Here is a 19,433-nt window from a genome sequence, read left to right on the forward strand (position 1 = left end):
ACCAAAGGGGAAACCGAGCTCCTGCCCCCTCCACCCCCACCTCCGCCTGGTGGGGTGAGTGCTCCCGGGTCCTAACGCGCACAGCTGCCCTGCACCCAGACACGCCTTCATTCACACACACCCATAGGCCTTTGCCCCTCAGCCCTCGCTGGAACTGCTAAAGCACCAGTTTGAGCTTTCTGCTCCTGAGCTGCTTTGAGCAATGAGCCCGTTAAAGTACCATCAGCCAAGGTAGCGGCAATAGTGCTCTATGGGCAAAGCTTCTAAGGACCGATGAATGGGGCAGCGCCTGGAGCTGGTTCAGGCTCCCAGCAAAGTCAGGCAGCCATCAGTTACAGTGGGTGGATGTTTGTCAGGGGGTTTTGTTTGCAATCTGAATAGCTACACTTTAGCTTCACAACCATGATCCTATGGCGAACAACAGAGGTCTGGCTGCAGCGCCTGGCTAGTCCTATCGCACACCCGCACACTGCCCTAAAAGGGGCAGACCCATGCCTGGCTCTGCGCTCGCTATGCCGCCAGCTCCCACAGAGACAGCACAGCAGGGGCAGCTCCCGCCCGTACTGCAGCGAAGGCACTAGCTGTTAGGCACTGTAGTTTGTGCTCTCACGGAGGCAAGCTGTGGCCATCACTGTTGGCATCATTTATTTACAAGTCACATACACTAAACATAACATTTCCTTGGCGGCATGAAGGTTTCACAGTGACCCAAAGCCCCAGTTTACTTAGGCAACTCTCACCCCAGCACTTGCTCACAGCCTTTGGGAATCCGTCAGCGCTGGATGTGGCCTGGGGGATCTGCGCCAGTCAGCTGCACATGATCCTGCTGTCATGTTACCCAACTTTGCCATGAGTGCAACTATCCCGGTGGGGCAAAGATACTTGCAAGAGCCCAATGCTGACGTGCTAGTGCATGCGGCTCGCCCGCTGGATGGATGGGATTTTTGCCCTTGCATAGCAGGTCCAGTATTGGGCCCTCTTATGTCTGACTCTGTGTCCGAGTCCTGGGCCAGGTCTACCCCACCAACTTCTCCTAGCATCGCTCAATCAGCCAGGGGTGTAATGAAATGGGATCCCTGATGGACATGGCTGTGCCAGCAAGCCCCAGGTAGATCAGCAAGCAGGCGCTTTTGTCCGTATAGCTTAGTTTGCTCAGAAGGGCTGGAATAAGCTACTTTGGCAAAATTGCTGAGTTTTGCACTTTGCCTCTGTAGTGTACTGGTCGAGCTCTGTGAGCAAAGCATCTCAGCACAGACCTGGCTCTGAACTCTAGGCTGAAAGGCTGGGAGGGGGAGGGAAGTAACTGAACTCCTCCCACTGTAACAACCCACACAGCCTTGAATGGACGGCTTGGGAACATGAAAAAAACAGTATTTAAAAGGGACAGCAAGGCCAGCCCCCAGTCTGAAGGGGCTGACTCCATGTCCAGGGAAAATAGGGGCGATTTCACACTAACTAAAATGCACTAGTTTGCCAAGCCAGCAACCCTCATGAACTTTAACCCTAACGAGTGGCTTCCTGGGGAAATGCTGCCTCTTTATTCAGGCAAATCCTGATGAGGCTCTGCATAATCTTCCCCTTTCTCTCCCTCTGTCTCCTCTTTTTCTTCTGCTTCTTCTCCTCTTCCATTTCTTTCATTCTCCTCCTTTTCTACCTCCTTTTGTTTGTTTTCTTCTCTTTCTTTTTGGTCCTTGGCCTCCTCTCCTTCCTTGTATTCATCGTCATAATCATAATCTGGAAAAAAAAAATCAGTGCAGGTTTCTTAAACAGAACAGCAGAGTTCCTGCCCACCAAGCGCTTAGCAGAGACTGGAGCTGCACCTTCCAGATGTGGAGGGCACGTAAAGAGGAGAGGAGTACCAGGACTGCCAAGAGGAGAGGAGTACCAGGGCTGCCAAGCTCTTCCACCCCATTGATAGTGTCTTTCCTTTTCCCCCTCCCGCCACCTTTTCTGTTTTGTTTCAACAGGTTCAATTCATCCCTGGAGTAAGGGCTTAAGTTGCAGGTCAGAGCAGGCAAGTTGCATCTGTTTGGAATTCGTGTTTGCACAAAGAGAGGTGAACTCTGCTTAGTCACCCGGGGCAGTGGGGAGGCGGGGGAGACTGTTGCTGGGAAAAGGAGTGTGGTTGGGCTCAAGGGGCATTGGTCTTTCCTTTGCCAGTTCGGGGGGCGGTACATTAAACGCAGACGTGCGTAACAGAAGGATGTATATCAAACTAGTCACCTGTTACCCACATACCGAGATTTACCCTGGCCCAAGACCTGTCTGCCTAACTCTGAGCAGTGCATCCCCTGCAGGCTGTCAGACCCAACAGCACTCGAAGAATGAAGATTTCAATATGTAAGTATTATGAGAAGAGTGCCAGTTTAATAAGTGGCATATACTGAAACATTTATTCTTATGGATTCAGATCCATAGAGCTGTATAACAGTCATATACATACTGGATATTGTAACATTGTATTCCATTTATATTTTTATTTTATTAAATAACAATCTCAGACCCTGGGGCTGCCCTCCCAGATCCAACTGCAGGAGCAGGGCCTCCTGCGTATATCAATTGAGGATCTATTACAGCTGTATTAACCACCCAGTTTGTGTATTACGGCTATATTTCAGTGTGTAAATATGGGATCCAAATTTTCAGGGTATTATGTGTAACAGACACAGTATAAAATCGTTTCAGTTTTATAACATTTCAGATATGTTCACTCTTGAGGATCCATTTGAGTATACTCTCTGCCACAGTGTTACATAGCTGCTTCTCCCACAAGGGGTCTGTGATGACCCTGTACTCTGTGAGACCCTGCCAGCCTTGTACCAGTTTCACATCAGCACGTGGTGTTACTCCTGACTGCACCAATGAGTGGAGAATCATGCCCTCTGCTGTCTTCCATGCTCCCCCCTACCATGCCATAGCGGGAGCACCCACCAAGGACCTCACTGCAGACTTGGCTAACAAAATGACCCATGTATTATCTTTTAAGGCGGGATGCTTGACACAGTTGCCAACGTTCACGCAGTAAATAAGCCCCCCCTGACTTTCACAATAAGCCAAAAATCAAGCTAATCCCGTTTCAAAACAAGGCCAAAACAGGCCAGTCCCTAAGAACCCCAACACTCTGTGACTAGATCCCCCGGCGTACAGTCTGGGACTGGGGTGGGCTCGCTGTGCACCCCTGACTCTCTCCCCCCCTTGCCCCTGCTTGCCGGGAGCCAATCAAAAAAAAGAAGCAACAAGCTACACGCCAAAAACTAGCCAACAACCAACTCACAAGCCAATTAAGCCAAAACCAAGCCCCATTTCTGCGTTTATTTCACAGGTTTGGCATGTCTGGTGCCTGAGTAGACTGTTCACCTTCTGCAAGCAGAGACAGGGAAACTGGACAAATGCTGCCACCTACAGCTCAACGTTGATACCGCACTTAAATCTATATCCATGGAAATCTCTGCGTCCTCTACTGAATTCTTCCCCCGTTACCTCCACTTTTACAGCCTCAGCCAGCGGCTGCAGCCCAGGTAACCATAAGCATCACACAGATCAGGGCTATTTTTAAACTCCGTTCTGCCCCCATTGTTCTGGTGTAATCCCCCCCAGTGTCGACAGCAGTTACATGTGTACGGAGGAAAGAAGATGCAGTGGCTGTTGTAATCAAGTTGGGATTGATAATTGTGGGTCGCTGCTGCCCTGGCACTGACTCTCGTCCTGCTGCGGCTGCTCCCAAGGGAATGGAGTTATTCAGGTGGTGATGGGAAATTGGATACAGTTTATTTCAGGTGGATTCCAAAAGCCAGCTGAGCTTTTCCCGCTTCCTCTTTCCTGCATGTCTCATACTCGCGCAGCATTAGGTGCAATCACATTTTGTAGCTGTCTATTTAGGTTCTTGCTAGGCCCATCACCGTGGTGTTGGGGCACTGGAGAAATTAACATCTTTATAAGAATCACTTTGTGTTTTGGAAAATGTCTTGTGTATAAACGGCACTAACGTGTGTTAAAGAATTGGGGCCAGATCCTCAGTTGGTGTAAATGAGCATCGCTCCATAGAAGTCAGAGAGATGCTGATTGACACCAGCTGGGGATCGGAACCTCACTGATGAAAAGCGAAGCCACCGTTCATAGCCATGTTATGGTCTCATATGTCTATAGACAAATGCAAGGTGTACAGGGAAGAAACAGAAATCTGAGCCATAAGCTAAAATATGACTCAACTGGCATCGCAGAGACTTGGTGGGATGAATCTCGAGACTGGAATATTTGGCTAGAGGGGTACGGCTTGTCCAGGAAGGGCAGGCAGGAGAAAAAGGAAGGAGGTGTTGCATTGAACTTCTGTTCCGAGGTTCAGAAGGAGGTGAGAGGCAGACCAGCTGAAAGTCTCTGGGTGAAGATAAAAGGGGGGAAACCAGGGGTGATGCCACCACAGGGGGCTGCTGTATAGACCGCCGAATCTGGAGGAGGTGGGGGATGGGACATTTCCAGAACAAACAACAGAAATATCTAGAACTCAAGACCTGCTAGTAATGGGGGGGGGGACTTTAACTACTCAGATGTCTGTTGGAAAAGTAATTTGGCAAAACAAAATGTCCAGTAAGCCCCTGGAACGTCTTGTTTCATAAGGCGGGGGCAGTAACCTGGGAGATGGCCATTTTAAACGTGATTCTGACTAACAGGGAGGAATTGGCTGCAAATCAGAAGGTGGAAGGCTGTTTGGGTGAAGCGATCATGAAATGACAGATCTACTGCTTCTAAGGAAAGGAAGGAGAAAGAGCAGCAGAACAAGGACAATGGACTTCAAGAAAGCAGACGAACAAGGTTGGCTGCAGTCCTGTGTCCAGTTCTGGGCACCACATTTTAAGAAAGCTGTGGGCAAATTGGAGAGTGTCCAGAAGAGAGCTACAAAAATTATCAAAAATTTAGATTATCTGACCTAAGAGGAAAGGTTTAAAAAACTAGGCATGTTTGGTCTTGAGGAAAGATAGAGAGGGAACCTGATTACTTCTTGTCCTTAACACATTTGAAGACTGTTATCGGCTTAATCTGCAGGAGGAGGAGACTTAGGAGAAACTTTCTAATTATAACGATTGTTAAGCATTGGAACAGTTTGTGGAATCCCCATCCTAGTGGGTTTTTAAGAGCAGGTTAGACAAACATGTCAAAGATGGTCTAGGTTTACTTGGTCCTGCCTCAGCGCAAGGGGCTGAACTGGGGATCACTCCAGGTCGCTTCCAGCCCTACATTTCTGTGATTCTGTGTGAAATTATTTCTGCCACAATACACTGTTTATAGAGGGTGGGTGTACACAAGAAATACTGGTGCTCCTTGCTCAGCAAGAGGGCAACTGCTTCATTGCTACCAACAGTGTAAGCCAGTCTCAGTACCACTGCTGAAAAATGGGTCCCCATTTCCCTACTGCAGCAGCACGCAGAGGGTCAGAGACTGGGGCCTGAGCTAGCAGGGGGCGGTGCTATGGCCCTCCAGTGTCAGTGGTATCCAGCCCGTTCCACTGGGGGGTAGCTACTCCTCCAAGTGTCCTGGGATGAGGTAGAAGAGAAGGGGATATGCAAAACTTTCTACATTGTTTTACACACCGATTCCCAGGTAAATTAGTACCTCTGAAAGATTCGAGTCGCTCTGTCCTTTGTTCTGCTCTCAACTCTTCGATGAAGTCTTTGTTCGCGTCATCCAGGGCCTGAAGTTGACAAGAATAATTAGCGACAAATCTAGACGTGCAGTCACATGACAGGCCTATTGAAAAGTGTGTCCTGTTCCCCTCTGCTGTCCCCTCTCCCATCACTCCTTGCTCCTTTGGTGCCTTTAAAGCTACCTGCAGTGAAGAGCTCCTCCCCTGCCCCACTGTGATTGCACTACTCTAGCTAATACACTCCTTAGCACCCTTCAGCTGGGATCATCCCTGGCTCCTTACCCCCGCCCCACACAGCTAGCACTGGTTTTCCAATAGAGGTGGTTCCCCTGTGCTCGGAAACACACTTAAGGGCTCCCCAGAGAGGCACACATTCATGCTGCAGAAGCACTGGTCTGTGTTTTGAAACACTGGGTGAGGTCAGCCCAGTGTGATCTACTCCAATGAGATTATGAATAACCTGGAGGGATACCTATGCATGCAGACCATTGCTAGGGCAGCAAGCATATGTGCCAATAACATGCAAATCGTGTACCCCAATTCATAGCCAATACCCATGATGTTCCTGTCATGGAGGTCATGCAGAGTAGCCTCTCCATATTTCAGAGAGGCCAGAACAGGGGGGCCAGATTCAACCTCACCTTCCAGTTGCTGGCCAGGATGCTCCTGGATGCAATGAAAGACAGAATTTGACTCCTGGCTACACTGAAGTCAATAGAAGTTCTGCCATTGACTCCAACAGGTCCAAGATTTTATCCCATATATTTCCAGCATTAGCTCGCACTGAGTTTTCTAACTCAAGAGGTTTCATATGTTTCTAACTGTGGGACAGAGACTGCTTTGTTCCTCTTGTGATACATTTCATTTCCTCATCCCCCAGCTGCCGGCTGGCATTCCCTCCTTGCTCTGGGTCCCTGGCCCCATAGGCTGAGAACAACAGTGGTCGGTAACTTATGCACGTTACTCCAAAACTCCTCTTGGTTACAGTAAATCACTTACGATGATGATGGCCTGCTGAGCTGCATCGTTATGAATGAGTTTGGCCTTCTCAAGAGCTTGTTCGAAGTTCATAACTGCAGATTGGAAGTCTTGGAGTTTCACTGTAACAGACAAACAAGAATCCATTTGAATGCAGGACTAAGAACAAGGGAAAACTCGTATGTCAGCCCAAGAAGCCTGTCTTGAAAAGACTTTTGCTCAAATGAGACTTTGTGGGGTTGTTTGTAAGGCACAGGCAGTTTTAATGAAGCTGTGGAGTAGATTCAGTATCTGCCATCTTTAAAGCAAATTTTGCAACAATGTCTTTACCTTGTGCTTGTGCAACCAGCACACTAGCATTGAGTTGCCACTCAACATCACCCTCCTCCTCTGCTGACTGGAGGGATTTTTCTCCATAATCCTGGGCCTCTGCTGCTTCATCAAGCTCTAGGTAACATCGGCCAATTTCATGGAATAACCACGTCTTCTCCAGGCTGGTTTTTGCCAGTGGGATCTTCTCCTCCCATCTTTGCACAGGAAAAGAAAGTTACTTCTGCTGCCCTAGGTCGAGCATAGTGTTGGCTCTTGGCTTTTTAAACCCATAAAAGGTTTTCCAGATGCTGCCATTACCCCAAGTATATTATGCTGAGGCCACTTACATATTTGGAAAGAGAGCAAGTCAGAAAGTCTGGAAGACTCTGGGGGTTGGGTTACAAAGTCATTTACTCTCAGGGCTGCCAGTTTGAATCAAGGCAAGATCAATCCCTGCAACTGGAAATTGTTACCAGCTGATAGCTGTTCAGTGGCCTGTCCAGTTCAGCTCCTAGTGGCGGGTGTCCACATCACAGCTGGCACCAGCAGTGCCCCTTGCTGACAGCGTAATTAAATACATGGACCAAGCAACGCCCATTTAATTTTAAATCTGCTCTCTTACCTGTAATGTTATGAATGTTACGTACGTGTCAATAGCTTGCTGGAATTTGCCAATTCTGGCATAAACCCTGCCAATGTTGTCAAGGGCTCTGGAGACGGCATCTGGCAGATCACTGCATTGAAGTGAAAGAAAGAGGTCTTCAAAGAGTCTTGCCCCTGAATAATCCTGCATTTTCTTAGGCTCCCTCTATATTCTCTTTGAGATTCACTGGTTCAGTGAGCTCACATAACAATGTGAGACAGCACTAAAGGAACACTGTCAGTTTGAAATACTTTTCACCAACTGTTCTAAGTAACACCTAAGATTACTGTAGCTGGAAGAGATAAGTGGGGTGGAATGGTTCTGCTTTATCCATTTTTGTTTGTTTGAATTTTTTTTGTGCATTTGATAACACACGTTTTGTGTGCAGTCACTTCCACTATTCCCTCTGTGTAGTCAGTCAGTTGTATGGATTTTCACATAGCAACATGGGCGAGAAAAGCATTTTGTATTTGGAAAGTGTACCATTTGTAGGGGGGAGTAAGGGGCAGTCGTAGAACTTACAAGTACTTTGAACTGTTTTTCTGTTCAGTTAAGTAGATTTCAGGTTGCTAGGGCCTGTTTAAAGTTGCAGTGGGGTACTGCGCTGAGACAGATGCCATGTCTCTGGTGGCAATTAAAGAGACAAAGCAGCTTTTTTCAATAGTTGAAAAGGAGAATCTCAGTGTCCTGGTCTGTATTCGCTCGCTCTCAGTAACCAGGGTCTGCTGTCCAGTGCTCTGTGTGAGCTCCTGGTCAACACTAATGGCTACTCACTTTATAATAATGCCCCCTGGTGAGCACTACGTGTTCTTTACAAATGTTAATGACGTAACCCTCACTCCCCTCCTCTGATATGAACCAGTTTTACTATCTCCAGCTTACAAAGGAAGAAACTGAGGCAGAGGGGGACTAAGGGTCTGTCTACACAGCAAAGAAAAATCCATGGCTGGCCTGTGCCAGCTGACTTAGGCTCAGGCTGTGGGACTGTCTCCTTGCTGCGTAGACTTCCGGGCTCAGGCCAGCTCCAGGGGTCTAATTGCTGTGTGGACATACCCTAAATGCATTGCCCCAGGTCACACAGTGAGTGAACAGCAGAACCCAGATCTTCTCACCCCTGTCCTGCACTTTAACCACTAGAGGACGCTTCCTCCCTGCCTAATCACTGCACTGGCAGCAAAAACCCGAACACGTCCAACAGGCACTTCCTTGCTTTGTGAAGTGCTCTGCAAAACTCCATTAGGAGAGGACGATAGAATGCCCAATCTGCTCTGTTCTCTTCCACCTGAGAGATGCTGCAGAACGTTTTCTGCAGGAGCGGGTGGCTGTACCTACTGGGTCCACTCCTGACATCATGACTCAAATGAAAATGATTTCCCCAGCCAGGAAACCTATAAAGAAATCGGATTATAACATTTTCTTAGGCAGAAGCGTTGCCTGGGGCAGGGCGGGGAGCTGGGAATCAAGAGCCCTGGGTGCCAGCCCTGGCTCTGACATGGATTTGGTTTGTGTCCTGGGGAAGGACACATACATTGTTCTGCCTCAGCCTCCGTGTTTGTACCATGGTGATGATGATATGTCCGTGGATACTGTGAGGGCAGGTAATGACTGTGTCCAGAGACATCAGGTCCCCGGAAGAGCAGTGCTGTAGACAGTCAAAGCATTATCTGAGAATTGCCCTTCAGTCAGGCAATGTGCCCTCCCCATCCGAGCTCCTACCGCCACCATTACCACCTTTCCCTGCCCATCCCAAATTAACACTGGGCTTTGGAGCACTCACTTTTCCCTTGCGATCTCCAGATCCATCTTGTGACTCTGCAGTGCTGCTCCCATTTGCCCCATCTCTATCTGAGCATTCCCAATGCAGCTATAGAGGTTTCCAATCAGTTCGTTCTTGTTGGGAATTTCATCCTCAGACCAACCTTGAATTGTTTTTAGCACGTGCTCAGCTTTCTTACAGCTTCCTTCAGGGCAGCTACTGGTCAACACTAGATGCACAGAGAGAGGAACGCTCAGAACCAAGTCCGGGGCACAGGGACAGCTGAGGAGACACAGGGCCTGATTCTCCACTGGGTCTTCAGGGGGTCATTTAGACCTGTGCAAAGTGGGTGTAAAATACTGCCACCAATGTAGGTCTGCGTTGGTACCATTTTGTACTCACTTTGCACAGGTGCAAATGAAAACCCCTCATGGAGGACAATGGAGAATGAGACCCAAAGTCAGAAGATGGGCTGGGAGAATCTAGTCATGCAGCGGGGGAGCTGAATGTGTCATCTGAGAGTAAGTGCTAAACACAACACTGGCTATGGCATCTCTTACAGGTCAGTCCCTCACGCTGTGCTACGTGGCTCTCGTACCTGTCCCACCTTTGTGCAGTGCTGTGGCAATTAAACCACCAGGCTACACTGCGTAGCTCTGTCATCTGCCACATTTGGGGGCAATTCGGTGGCAAGTGAAAGGAACTGAGCCTCAGTGATGACAACGGAGGTCTTATGAGTTACAACCCGTACAGCAGAAACACTGAGCAGAAATGGCTTGGATCCCTCTCTCCTCCCTTCCAGACCCTTCCCTGCAGATTCTTCATCCTTCTAGCCCTCTCTGTCCTTGTTACTTTTCAAATACGGTAAAGAAGAACCAGTGCCCTGGCCTCTCCAATGTCCCAGGCTGGGTGGGGCATTTGCTAAGCACGCTGCATTTGCCTACAGAGTTCTAGTGTCCAAAGCACTGCTCTGTACAGCGCTCTGAGATACCTTGAGCGTAGGAGGAGCTGGAAAATACCCCAGTGTGTTAAATTCTATACTAAAGTTTTGCTTGGGAAAGGCAGTGAAAAGCAGAACACATTTTGAAACCTGCTATAACAACCCTCTGAACGCAGTGCTCCTGCTGATCTGGTCTGTAGCTGCCCACCAGTCACAACGCTCTTGTTGCTTCCATGTGGGACACCTACACATATCAATTTCTTCCATGCTCTTCAGGATGTATCTGGCAACTTCCGATGGCTTTCGCTTTCTCTCTGGGAGCCATCTCTGCTGCATGAGCTTGCGGTCTCTCACACGGGCGTAGATGGGCTTCTGCTGCTGCCAGAATTCGGTGCGGGTGTCCAGGTAGTTAATGCCGCCCAGGATCAGGTCCTCCACTGTCATCCCATGCTTTGTGCTGCTTTTGATCAAGTCTGGAAATCAGTGAAAGGCAGAACCAGGAGAGAGTATTAAAGGATCTGAGGAGTGAAGCCATGATTTGGGGAGGATGGCAACATTTGTAGTGCAAGCCCCAGACTGAGCGCCCCGGAGACTAAGTCCTTTAATAATCCCTGGAACAGACACAGAATGGGTGGTGGCATAGCTAGCTTCCCCCACCACCTCACCACCCCCTGCTGTCGTGCCTAAACCTGCCATGTAGGCATGACCTGTAAGAGTCAGTGTCCGGGGCCCCTTTAATCCTTCTCTTCAAAGGTGAAACAACCTAGGAGAGGCCCAGTGAGCACTAGTGGTGGTGAAGTTTGGTGATCTGGATACCTGTCCCACTGGGCCATAGCAGAAGATGAGAAACTATCTGATCCACTTATAGGGTAGAAGGCGCCTTAACGGAATGTAGGCATTCTGGATTCCAGGGATTGTCCCAATGGAATACTGCGAGAACTTTTAAAGTCTCAGAAGACAGGATGGACCCATGCAAGTTATGAAGACTGGTAACGTAACACGAGGTAACAGGGGACTAAAGCCTCAAACTCTCCTATGTTCCTGGGGAAATATTTCTCAAGAAAACTAATTAAACAGGGATGCACTTTCTGCCCAACTCAGAAATCTGATCCTTTTCTAAATCCCATATGACATTGACCAGTCCAAAGCAAAACTCAGTTACTGGTGCCTTCCACTTAATTCAAACACTAATTTATCTAATCAACTGGGGCATTTGTACTTAATATAATTTCTGCTTTTTATTTTGATTGGTGTTGAGTGCTTTGGGCTGGTGTTAGTGGATAACTGAACTGCTCACTACAGAATGCTGCTATTTAACTAATAAGGAAATATAAAGGATAAAACTTATTTAGACGTTGTTACAAACACTGGTCCTGGAAACTTGAGTAACTTGTACAAAACTGGATCAAGTAATTTGTAGGTTTGGGACAACCGCAAACACTAGTATGTGCTACGCAAGTGGTGATGCGTCCCCTGGTAGTCATGAATAACAGAATAAAGGGGGAAATGGATTTGATTGAACCAAGAGGAATAACATGTTATATTTAGTTAAATAAACTAAAGACCGACCTGCATCCTTGAGGAGTTTCTCCAGGTAGGCCTTGTCAGCATAAAGCTCTCCAAGAAGTTGCCGTTCGGTCTTTTCATTCCTGATGGGCCCCACTTTACTCTGCTGCTTTTGATCCTTTTTGGGGGCTTTGACCTGAAGTTTCTGCTTCACTTTTTTGCTCTGCCGCAGAACAAAACAGAAGGACGCAGAGGACAGGGAGACTGACACAAGCAGAAAGGGCTCGCTTTTGGATCCACTTCCCAAATTCCTTATTCACGAAGGAGATAATGACACAGGCACAAGACTAGCCTGTTGATCTGGTGGGGATCAAAGCCCCAAGCACCCCCACTCACTCGCTCCCTAGGACAGCAGCTTTATAAAAGCAGGAGTTCTGCCCCTTCGGAGAGAGAGTGTCTTGCACTGCTCGAGTGACTCCATCTGACCAGTATCAGAGGGGAGCCGTGCTAGTCTGGGTCTGTAAAAAGCAGCCAAGAGTCCTGTGGCACCTTATGGCCTAACAGACGCATTGGAGCATGAGCTTTCGTGGGTGAATCCCCACTTTGTCAGACCCATGCATGATCCCATGACAGTGTTGTGGGTGATTCTGGGTACATGTCGTCAGGCCTCCCACCTCTTCCCTCCGTGAAAGCAACGGCAGACAATTGTTTCACATCTTTTCCCCTGGTTTACCTGTGCAGACGCCGTACCACGGCAAGCATGGAGCCCGCTCAGCTCACCGTCACCGTACGTCTCCTGGGTGCTGGCAGACATGGGACTGCATTGCTACACAGCAGCAGCTCATTGCCTTTTGGCAACAGACGGTGTGTTATGACTGGTAGCCATCATTGTCGTATTTCTGGGTGCTCTTTTAACCAACCTCAGTGAGGTCAGTCGGGGCACCTGGGCAGATATGAAATGCCTATAGTTATCCTTGGGGACCCAGCCTACCCCTTAATGCCATGGCTCATGAAGCCAGACACAGGCAGCCTGGACAGTAGTCAGGAGCTGTTCAACTATAGGCTGAGCAAGTGCAGAATGGTGGTAGAATGTGCATTTGGACGTTTAAAAGCGCACTGGCGCAGTTTACTGACCGGATAGACCTCAGAGAAACCAATATTCCCATTGTTATTACTGCTTGCTGTGCACTCCACAATATCTGTAAGAGTAAGGGGGAGACATTTATGGCGGAGTGGGAGGTTGAGACAAATCGCCTGGCTGCTGATTACACACAGCCAGACACCAGGGCGGTTAGAAGAGTACAAGAGGGCACAGTGCGCATCAGAGAAGCTTTGAAAACCGTGACTGGCCAGGCTACGGTGTGAACTCCTTACCTGAGGAGGTTGTGAAGGCTAGGCCTATAACAGCGTTTAAAAGAGAACTGGATAAATTCATGGCAGTTAAATCCATTAATGGCTATTAGCCAGGATGGGTAAGGAATGGTCTCCCTAGTCTCTGTTTGTCAGTGCACTCCGCACTACCCCACACTACTACTCCACACTACCCCAAATTCGACCCAGCAAGGCCGATTTCAGTGCTAATCCCCTCGTCGGAGGTGGAGTAAAGAAATCGATTTAAAGAGCCCTTTAAGTCGAAAAAAGGTCTTTGTCATGTGGACAGGTCCGGGCTTAAATTGAGGTAACGCTGCTAAATTCAACTTAAAATCGTAGTGTAGACCAGGCCTTAGTCTATAAGGTGCCACAGGACTCTTGCTAGACTCAGTGCATGCAGGCTTGTGGGGGCCCCATCCAGCCCTCCACACCCACGAAAGCTTATGCTCCAATACGTCTGTTAGTCCGTAAGATGCCACGGGACTTTTTGTTGCTTTTTCCATCTGACCAATGCTAGACTCAGTGCATGCAGGCTTGGGGGCGGGGGTGGGTGTGTGTGCATCCAGCCCTCTACAGTCCAAGAAAGGGTGTTGGGGAGAAGATCCCCCCAGGCCTTTTGTAGTGGGGTGGACCCCCCGCTCCTGCCCTGAAGGGGTAAAAACAGCCCTGGGAGGGGGTTGTGGCTGGAGAAAGGGCCTAAAAGCTGCTGGCTGGTTAGGGGAAGTGGCTGCAGCTGGGGCCATGCCCCAAACTGAGCAACAGGGCCTTGTAAGAAGGCCAGGGAAGCCAGGAGCTCAGGAGTCTCTCTCTAGCTGTAGAGGGAGAAGGGCCTGGCTGCAGGGAGCTGGACACAAGGTACCTGAGTGAAGCAGGGCTGGGGAAAGGCTGAGGAGCCAGGGAGCTCCAGCCTGGAAAGCCCCAGGCTGCGGCCTAGCATTGGGCTAAAAGGTACTGGGGTTGCAGAGGGCAGCCCGGGGTAGGCCAAAGCAGCAGGTCCAAACCCTCCTTGCCAGTGATGAGTGGCTGATACTGCAGCCTGCCCCAGGGCGTGGGGGCTTGATGATAACTAGCAGTAGCCTTATACTGAGGTGAGGTGGGACTAGTGGCTGGGGGTTCCCCTGGGAGGGGAGACCCTAAGACTGAGGGGTTACTGCCAGGGGCAGCACCCCAGGTAAAAGGGCACCGGGTCCAGGGAGGGACACGGGGGCCAGAGGACAGGCGGATCACCGGCCTGCAGAGGGCGCTCCAGAGCTGAATCGAGCTAATTCCCAGAAGACACCAGGAGGAGGCGCCGCAGGGGTGAGTCTGCACGTCTACACCTTCCCATCCCAAATCCTAATCCAGGTTCAAAACACACCCATAATAAATGCATCCTGAGATGGCTCAACCGTTTAAAGTTACTGTACTTCTCTAAGCATAATCAGCCACATATTCCCAAGTGGCCACTGACGATGGCAGCCTCTATTTCTAGATGCCCAACTTTAGACACGTTGGTCCTGATTTCCACAGCTGCTGAGCAGCCACAGCTCCAGCTGGAGTCCAGGGACTCTGCAGGACCTTTGGAAAGTCAGGCCATTGAAGCCTGATTTTCTGCGGAGTTGAGCACTCGCTGCTCCCGCTGATGTCAAACTGGAGCTGCAGGTGTTCAGCGCTCCCGGGGAGCCACGTGCCTCAAGCTGGGCACCCAAAAATGGAGCCACCCAAAATCAGTGGCCACTTTTGAAAAGTTTAATCTTAATCACAAAGTCAGACCAAAGTAGATGCTACAGATTGATCCTGGCCCCACTGAAACTGATGGAAAGTACTCCTGTGAGTAAGGGGAGCAGAATGCTCTTAATGTCCTCTCTTTCCTGTGTAATAGTCTGTTTGAAAGCAGTGCGAGTTTTGCTGGTGGAAAGGTGCCAGATCAGGCATTCAGTTTCTCCTTGGCTGGTGCTCTCTTCTGACAGAGCTACACAAAATGTCAAGGAGAAGGCAGAACTGTCCCCCACGCATGGCACACTGGGCTGACCCCAGACGTAGTTCTGATATGGCTGCAGAAAGGCTCCCCCAGGTTAGCACTGTGGTATCTCTAGTGAGCTTCCCAAGAGAAAGTGGTTCACACCATACCTCTGCCTGCCTGCTTAAAAAGCAGAGGTCCCCTTTATTCTCCAGCTTAACTGAGGAAGGACCTGCAGACGGAGAAAAACATACTTGTAAACATTCAAGAACTGCAACGCACAGGCCCTAGAGTTTATTTTAAATATGTGGCAAGTTCTGTATCCCTCTCTTCAGTCCCAAAGCAGGAATTGCCGCTCAGAGAAACAGCTCCGCTGTATCTCTTATTAATAATTATTATTATTGTGGCCCCTATGGTAGCACTGAGGGTCACAACCACAGATCAGGGTCCCACTGCGCTAGGCACTGTACAAATAAAACAAGAAGACAGTCCCTGCCCTAAAGAACTAACAATCTACCTATAAGACAAGAGACAACTGGCCAATTAAACAGGCAGATGGGGCAGTACCAGAGTGGGACACCAGGGCCTCCACCAGCTCAGAGAGTTATTTCTAAACCATATTTGTCAATATTTAGAGCAAAATGCCCCTCTCTGACTCAGACAGTGGCTCTCAACTCTGCCAGTCTAACTGCCTGCTGGCAACACACACAGAAGTGGGAGATAGTGCTCTGCTTTAGCCAAGCCAGAAGGGGGAAAGGAGATTCAGACACTGTTCTAATGAGTCTCCTCAGGTGAGACAGTCAGGACAAGACTATCTAGACCAGCCGGGAGGTGTGGGGGTGTTTCTCAGACTATCTAGCTAGGTGTTCATGGGCTCCATTGCTGTAGTGTCCAGAAGCCTCCCAGTTACAGAAAATACAGTGGTTTGAGCATTGGCCAGCTAAACCCGGGGTTGTGAGTTCAATCCTTGAGGGGGCCATTTAGGGATCTGGGGCAAAAATCTGTCTAGGGCTTGGTCCTGCTTTGAGCAGGGGGTTGGACTAGATGATCTCCTGTGGTCCCTTCCAACCCTGAAATTCTATGATTCTATGACAATTCTGCATGTGATTCAGGAGGCAGACAGATCTTGCTGTGCAATGTTCTCTCATTCTCTGAGCACATGAGGAACTAATATAATGTCACTAGCTACTGAATTGCCTGCTTTGGGATGCGCTTGCATTGTCAATAAACGGTTACATCTTACTTCCGACAGAGTTGTCAATCGCTTCCTGAGCTTTCTGAATTCCCAGCCTGAACTTCTGTAGCTCTGGACGTAGTCTGTGGCCTCGGTGATAATACACTAGTGCAAATTCAAAGTCACCCATGGTGTACAGGGTCTCGGCCTTTTGGTAAAGTCCCTGTAATGAAGGAAACAAACAGTCTGAACGCAACAAAGAACAGCGCCCAAAGCAGTGAGGAGAGCACTATGGGTCATCTCATCTGTGCCAAGGATAAAGCCCGGTTCTGCAACCACGACTCAGGTGAGTTTCCTTCACTTCCTTGGGGTCACTATAAGGGGTAGGGGTGCCAGATCAGGCCCCTGTTGCTGTTAGACGGTAAATATTTACAGCTCTTTATGTGGTGCTGGAATATAGGGTGAGTGTGTCCAGTAAACCTCAACTGAAACTAGAGTCTCCCTGTGGAATGTGGGATTTTCAGCTGGACAGAAGAATAGCTCTCCAGACAACCCCTCTCCTGACCTAACAGGCAGGGCTCGCGCTGAGCGCAGGCAACACAAGGGACGATTCAGCAACTCATCGGCAGCTCTGATCTCCTGCTCTGGAGCAGGAAGAAAGAGCGGGGAAGAGGAGACTAACAACCTGCTGCTCCCCTCTGGCTTCTTGGGGTTTGTCTACATGGCAACAACAACAAAAAAGCCACAGCAGCAAGTCTCAGAGCCTGGGTCTATGACTTGGACTCCTGTCGGGTGCTAAAAAGAGCAGTATAGACAATGTTCCCACTTGAGCTCTGAAACCCAGTCAAGGGGGGTGGTCACAGGGCCCCAGCTCCAACCTGAGCAGGGATATATATCTACGCTGCTATTTTTAGCATACTAGTTCAAGACCTTTGACCACAAGTCTGTAGACACAAGCCCGGAGATACCCTGCTGCAGGCGTGTGTGTTTTTTTGTTTGTTTGTTTTGTTTTGCAGTGTAGATGTACCCTGGGTGCCCCACTCACTGAAGGCCACCCTAGGTACACACCCATCCCTTGTCCTCTTAATGCCATTTACCTTGGAGAAGGTTTTGTCATTTTGAAGAGAGGCTTCTGCATCTCTCAGGGAATTTTCTGTGTCCCCGAGTTTCAGGTAACACATTGACCGGGCGACCAGGCAGTGCTTATTCCCTGCTTGCAGCTGCAGAGCCTGGGATGCGAACACAGAGAAACATTCAGTCAGAGAGGTGCTGGGCTTGTCAGCACAGGGAGCACACACCGGCACCTGCTGCACATCTGTGACATCCTCCAAGCCAGATCTCAAAGTGATTCCCAAGCATTCAGAAACAAAGTCCCACAACCCCCTGCGAGGGGTAAACTCTATCACCCCTATGGTGCTAACAGAGGCATGTGGCTTGACAGAATCAGTAGAAGAGGCAGAAATAAAACCCAGGAATCCTAGCGCCCAGACCCCTGCTCCAACCTCTGGTCCCCACTTAAAGAACTGGAGAAATAACCTTGCCCTCATTAAATCGCTCTGCCCTGGCCATCAGATCGTGGAGGGAAGTAAGTTGTGGGGTTGGTGGTTAGAGGTTCTGGTCCCGGCTCAGGGCTGATGAAGAACACTGACATGCGTCACTGACCGATGCAAACATTGGGATGACACCGTGCCCCTCCCCTCGTGGTATCACTTCTCATTCTCCTACGCTCTGTCCCCACGTCCCCTCACGATAGCCCTTGCTACGTCTGCCCCCACACGTGCTATCTCATCTCACAGCATTCCCTCATCTCCCCGGGCCGTGTCCTCCCATCCCCTCGCTCCTGTGCGCCAGAACTCCTGCCACGCGTGTGCCACATCCCCTCGCTCTTGTGCACCAGACCTGCCACGCGCCTGCCACGTCCCCTCGCTCCTGTGCGCCAAACCTCCAGCCACGCGCCTGCCACGTCCCCTCGCTCCTGTGCACCTCACCTCCTGCCACGCGCCTGCCACGTCCCCTCGCTCCTGTGCACCAAACCTCCTGCCACGCGCCTGCCATGTCCCCTCGCTCCTGTGCACCACACCTCCTGCCACATGCCTGCCACGTCCCCTCGCTCCTGTGCACCAGACCTCCTGCCACGCGCCTGCCACGTCCCCTCGCTCCTGTGCACCTCACCTCCTGCCACGCGCCTGCCACGTCCCCTCGCTCCTGTGCACCTCACCTCCTGCCACGCGCCTGCCACGTCCCCTCGCTCCTGTGCACCTCACCTCCTGCCACGCGCCTGCCACGTCCCCTCGCTCCTGTGCCCCAAAAGTCCTGCCACGCGCCTGCCATGTCCCCTCGCTCCTGTGCACCTCACCTCCTGCCACGCGCCTGCCACGTCCCCTCGCTCCTGTGCACCTCACCTCCTGGCACGCGCCTGCCACGTCCCCTCGCTCCTGTGCACCTCACCTCCTGCCACGCGCCTGCCACGTCCCCTCGCTCCTGTGCACCTCACCTCCTGCCACGCGCCTGCCACGTCCCCTCGCTCCTGTGCACCTCACCTCCTGCCACGCGCCTGCCACGTCCCCTCGCTCCTGTGCACCTCACCTCCTGCCACGCACCTGCCACGTCCCCTCGCTCCTGTGCACCAGACCTCCTGCCACGCGCCTGCCACGTCCCCTCGCTCCTGTGCACCTCACCTCCTGCCACGCGCCTGCCACGCGCCTGCCACGTCCCCTCGCTCCTGTGCCCCAAAAGTCCTGCCACGCGCCTGCCACGTCCCCTCGCTCCTGTGCCCCAAAAGTCCTGCCACGTCACCCCAGCCCTGCCCCACATCCCCTCACCCCGGAGGCAGATCACCAAAGAATCCCCCCGCCACACGTGCCACCGCCCCAGGCCCCATCACCCCGGCCCGCGCCCGCCCGGTGTCAGCGCCCCCCACCCTCTGGTGGGGGTCAACGCTCATGAATATTCATGAGCGCTGCGCACACTGCGGCCCCTCACGTTGGTGAAGCTGCCCAGCGCCTTGCCGTGCTCCCCGCGCCGGCTGAGCAGCGCCCCCTCGGCCATGAGGCTGGGGAAGGTCCCGCCCGGCCCCTCGCCCTCCGCGTCCCCCATCGGCCCGGGCCCGCCGCCGCCGCCGCCCGGCAACCGCTGCCTGGCAACCGCCGCCGGACTTCCGGGGGGCGGGGACCTGC

The 19,433-nt window shown here is 50.9% G+C and overlaps 1 protein-coding gene across 3 annotated transcripts; it reads right to left on the bottom strand.

Annotated features, from left to right (window-relative positions):
- Nucleotides 1-309: 309 nt before the first annotated feature.
- On the bottom strand, nucleotides 310-19,376 carry ODAD4 (outer dynein arm docking complex subunit 4). Of its 3 annotated transcripts, none has more exons than XM_044999773.1 (12): nucleotides 19,240-19,376; nucleotides 17,355-17,486; nucleotides 16,327-16,480; nucleotides 15,254-15,315; nucleotides 11,837-11,996; nucleotides 10,516-10,740; nucleotides 9,349-9,556; nucleotides 7,576-7,662; nucleotides 6,947-7,143; nucleotides 6,638-6,738; nucleotides 5,608-5,686; nucleotides 310-1,734 (listed from the first exon to the last, which is right to left on the bottom strand). In XM_044999773.1, exons 1-12 carry the CDS (start codon nucleotides 19,351-19,353, stop codon nucleotides 1,538-1,540), a joined length of 1,716 nt encoding a protein of 571 aa, XP_044855708.1. In that variant the 5' UTR covers nucleotides 19,354-19,376; the 3' UTR covers nucleotides 310-1,537. The 3 variants fall into 3 exon arrangements, with proteins under 3 accessions (XP_044855708.1, XP_044855709.1, XP_044855710.1); XM_044999774.1 differs by lacking the exon at nucleotides 19,240-19,376 and adding an exon at nucleotides 17,794-17,973; XM_044999775.1 differs by lacking the exon at nucleotides 19,240-19,376 and adding an exon at nucleotides 17,799-17,819.
- Nucleotides 19,377-19,433: the final 57 nt, after the last annotated feature.

This window comes from Mauremys mutica, chromosome 25 (assembly GCF_020497125.1).
Source record: "Mauremys mutica isolate MM-2020 ecotype Southern chromosome 25, ASM2049712v1, whole genome shotgun sequence".
In the NCBI taxonomy this organism is placed as follows: Eukaryota; Metazoa; Chordata; order Testudines; family Geoemydidae; genus Mauremys; species Mauremys mutica.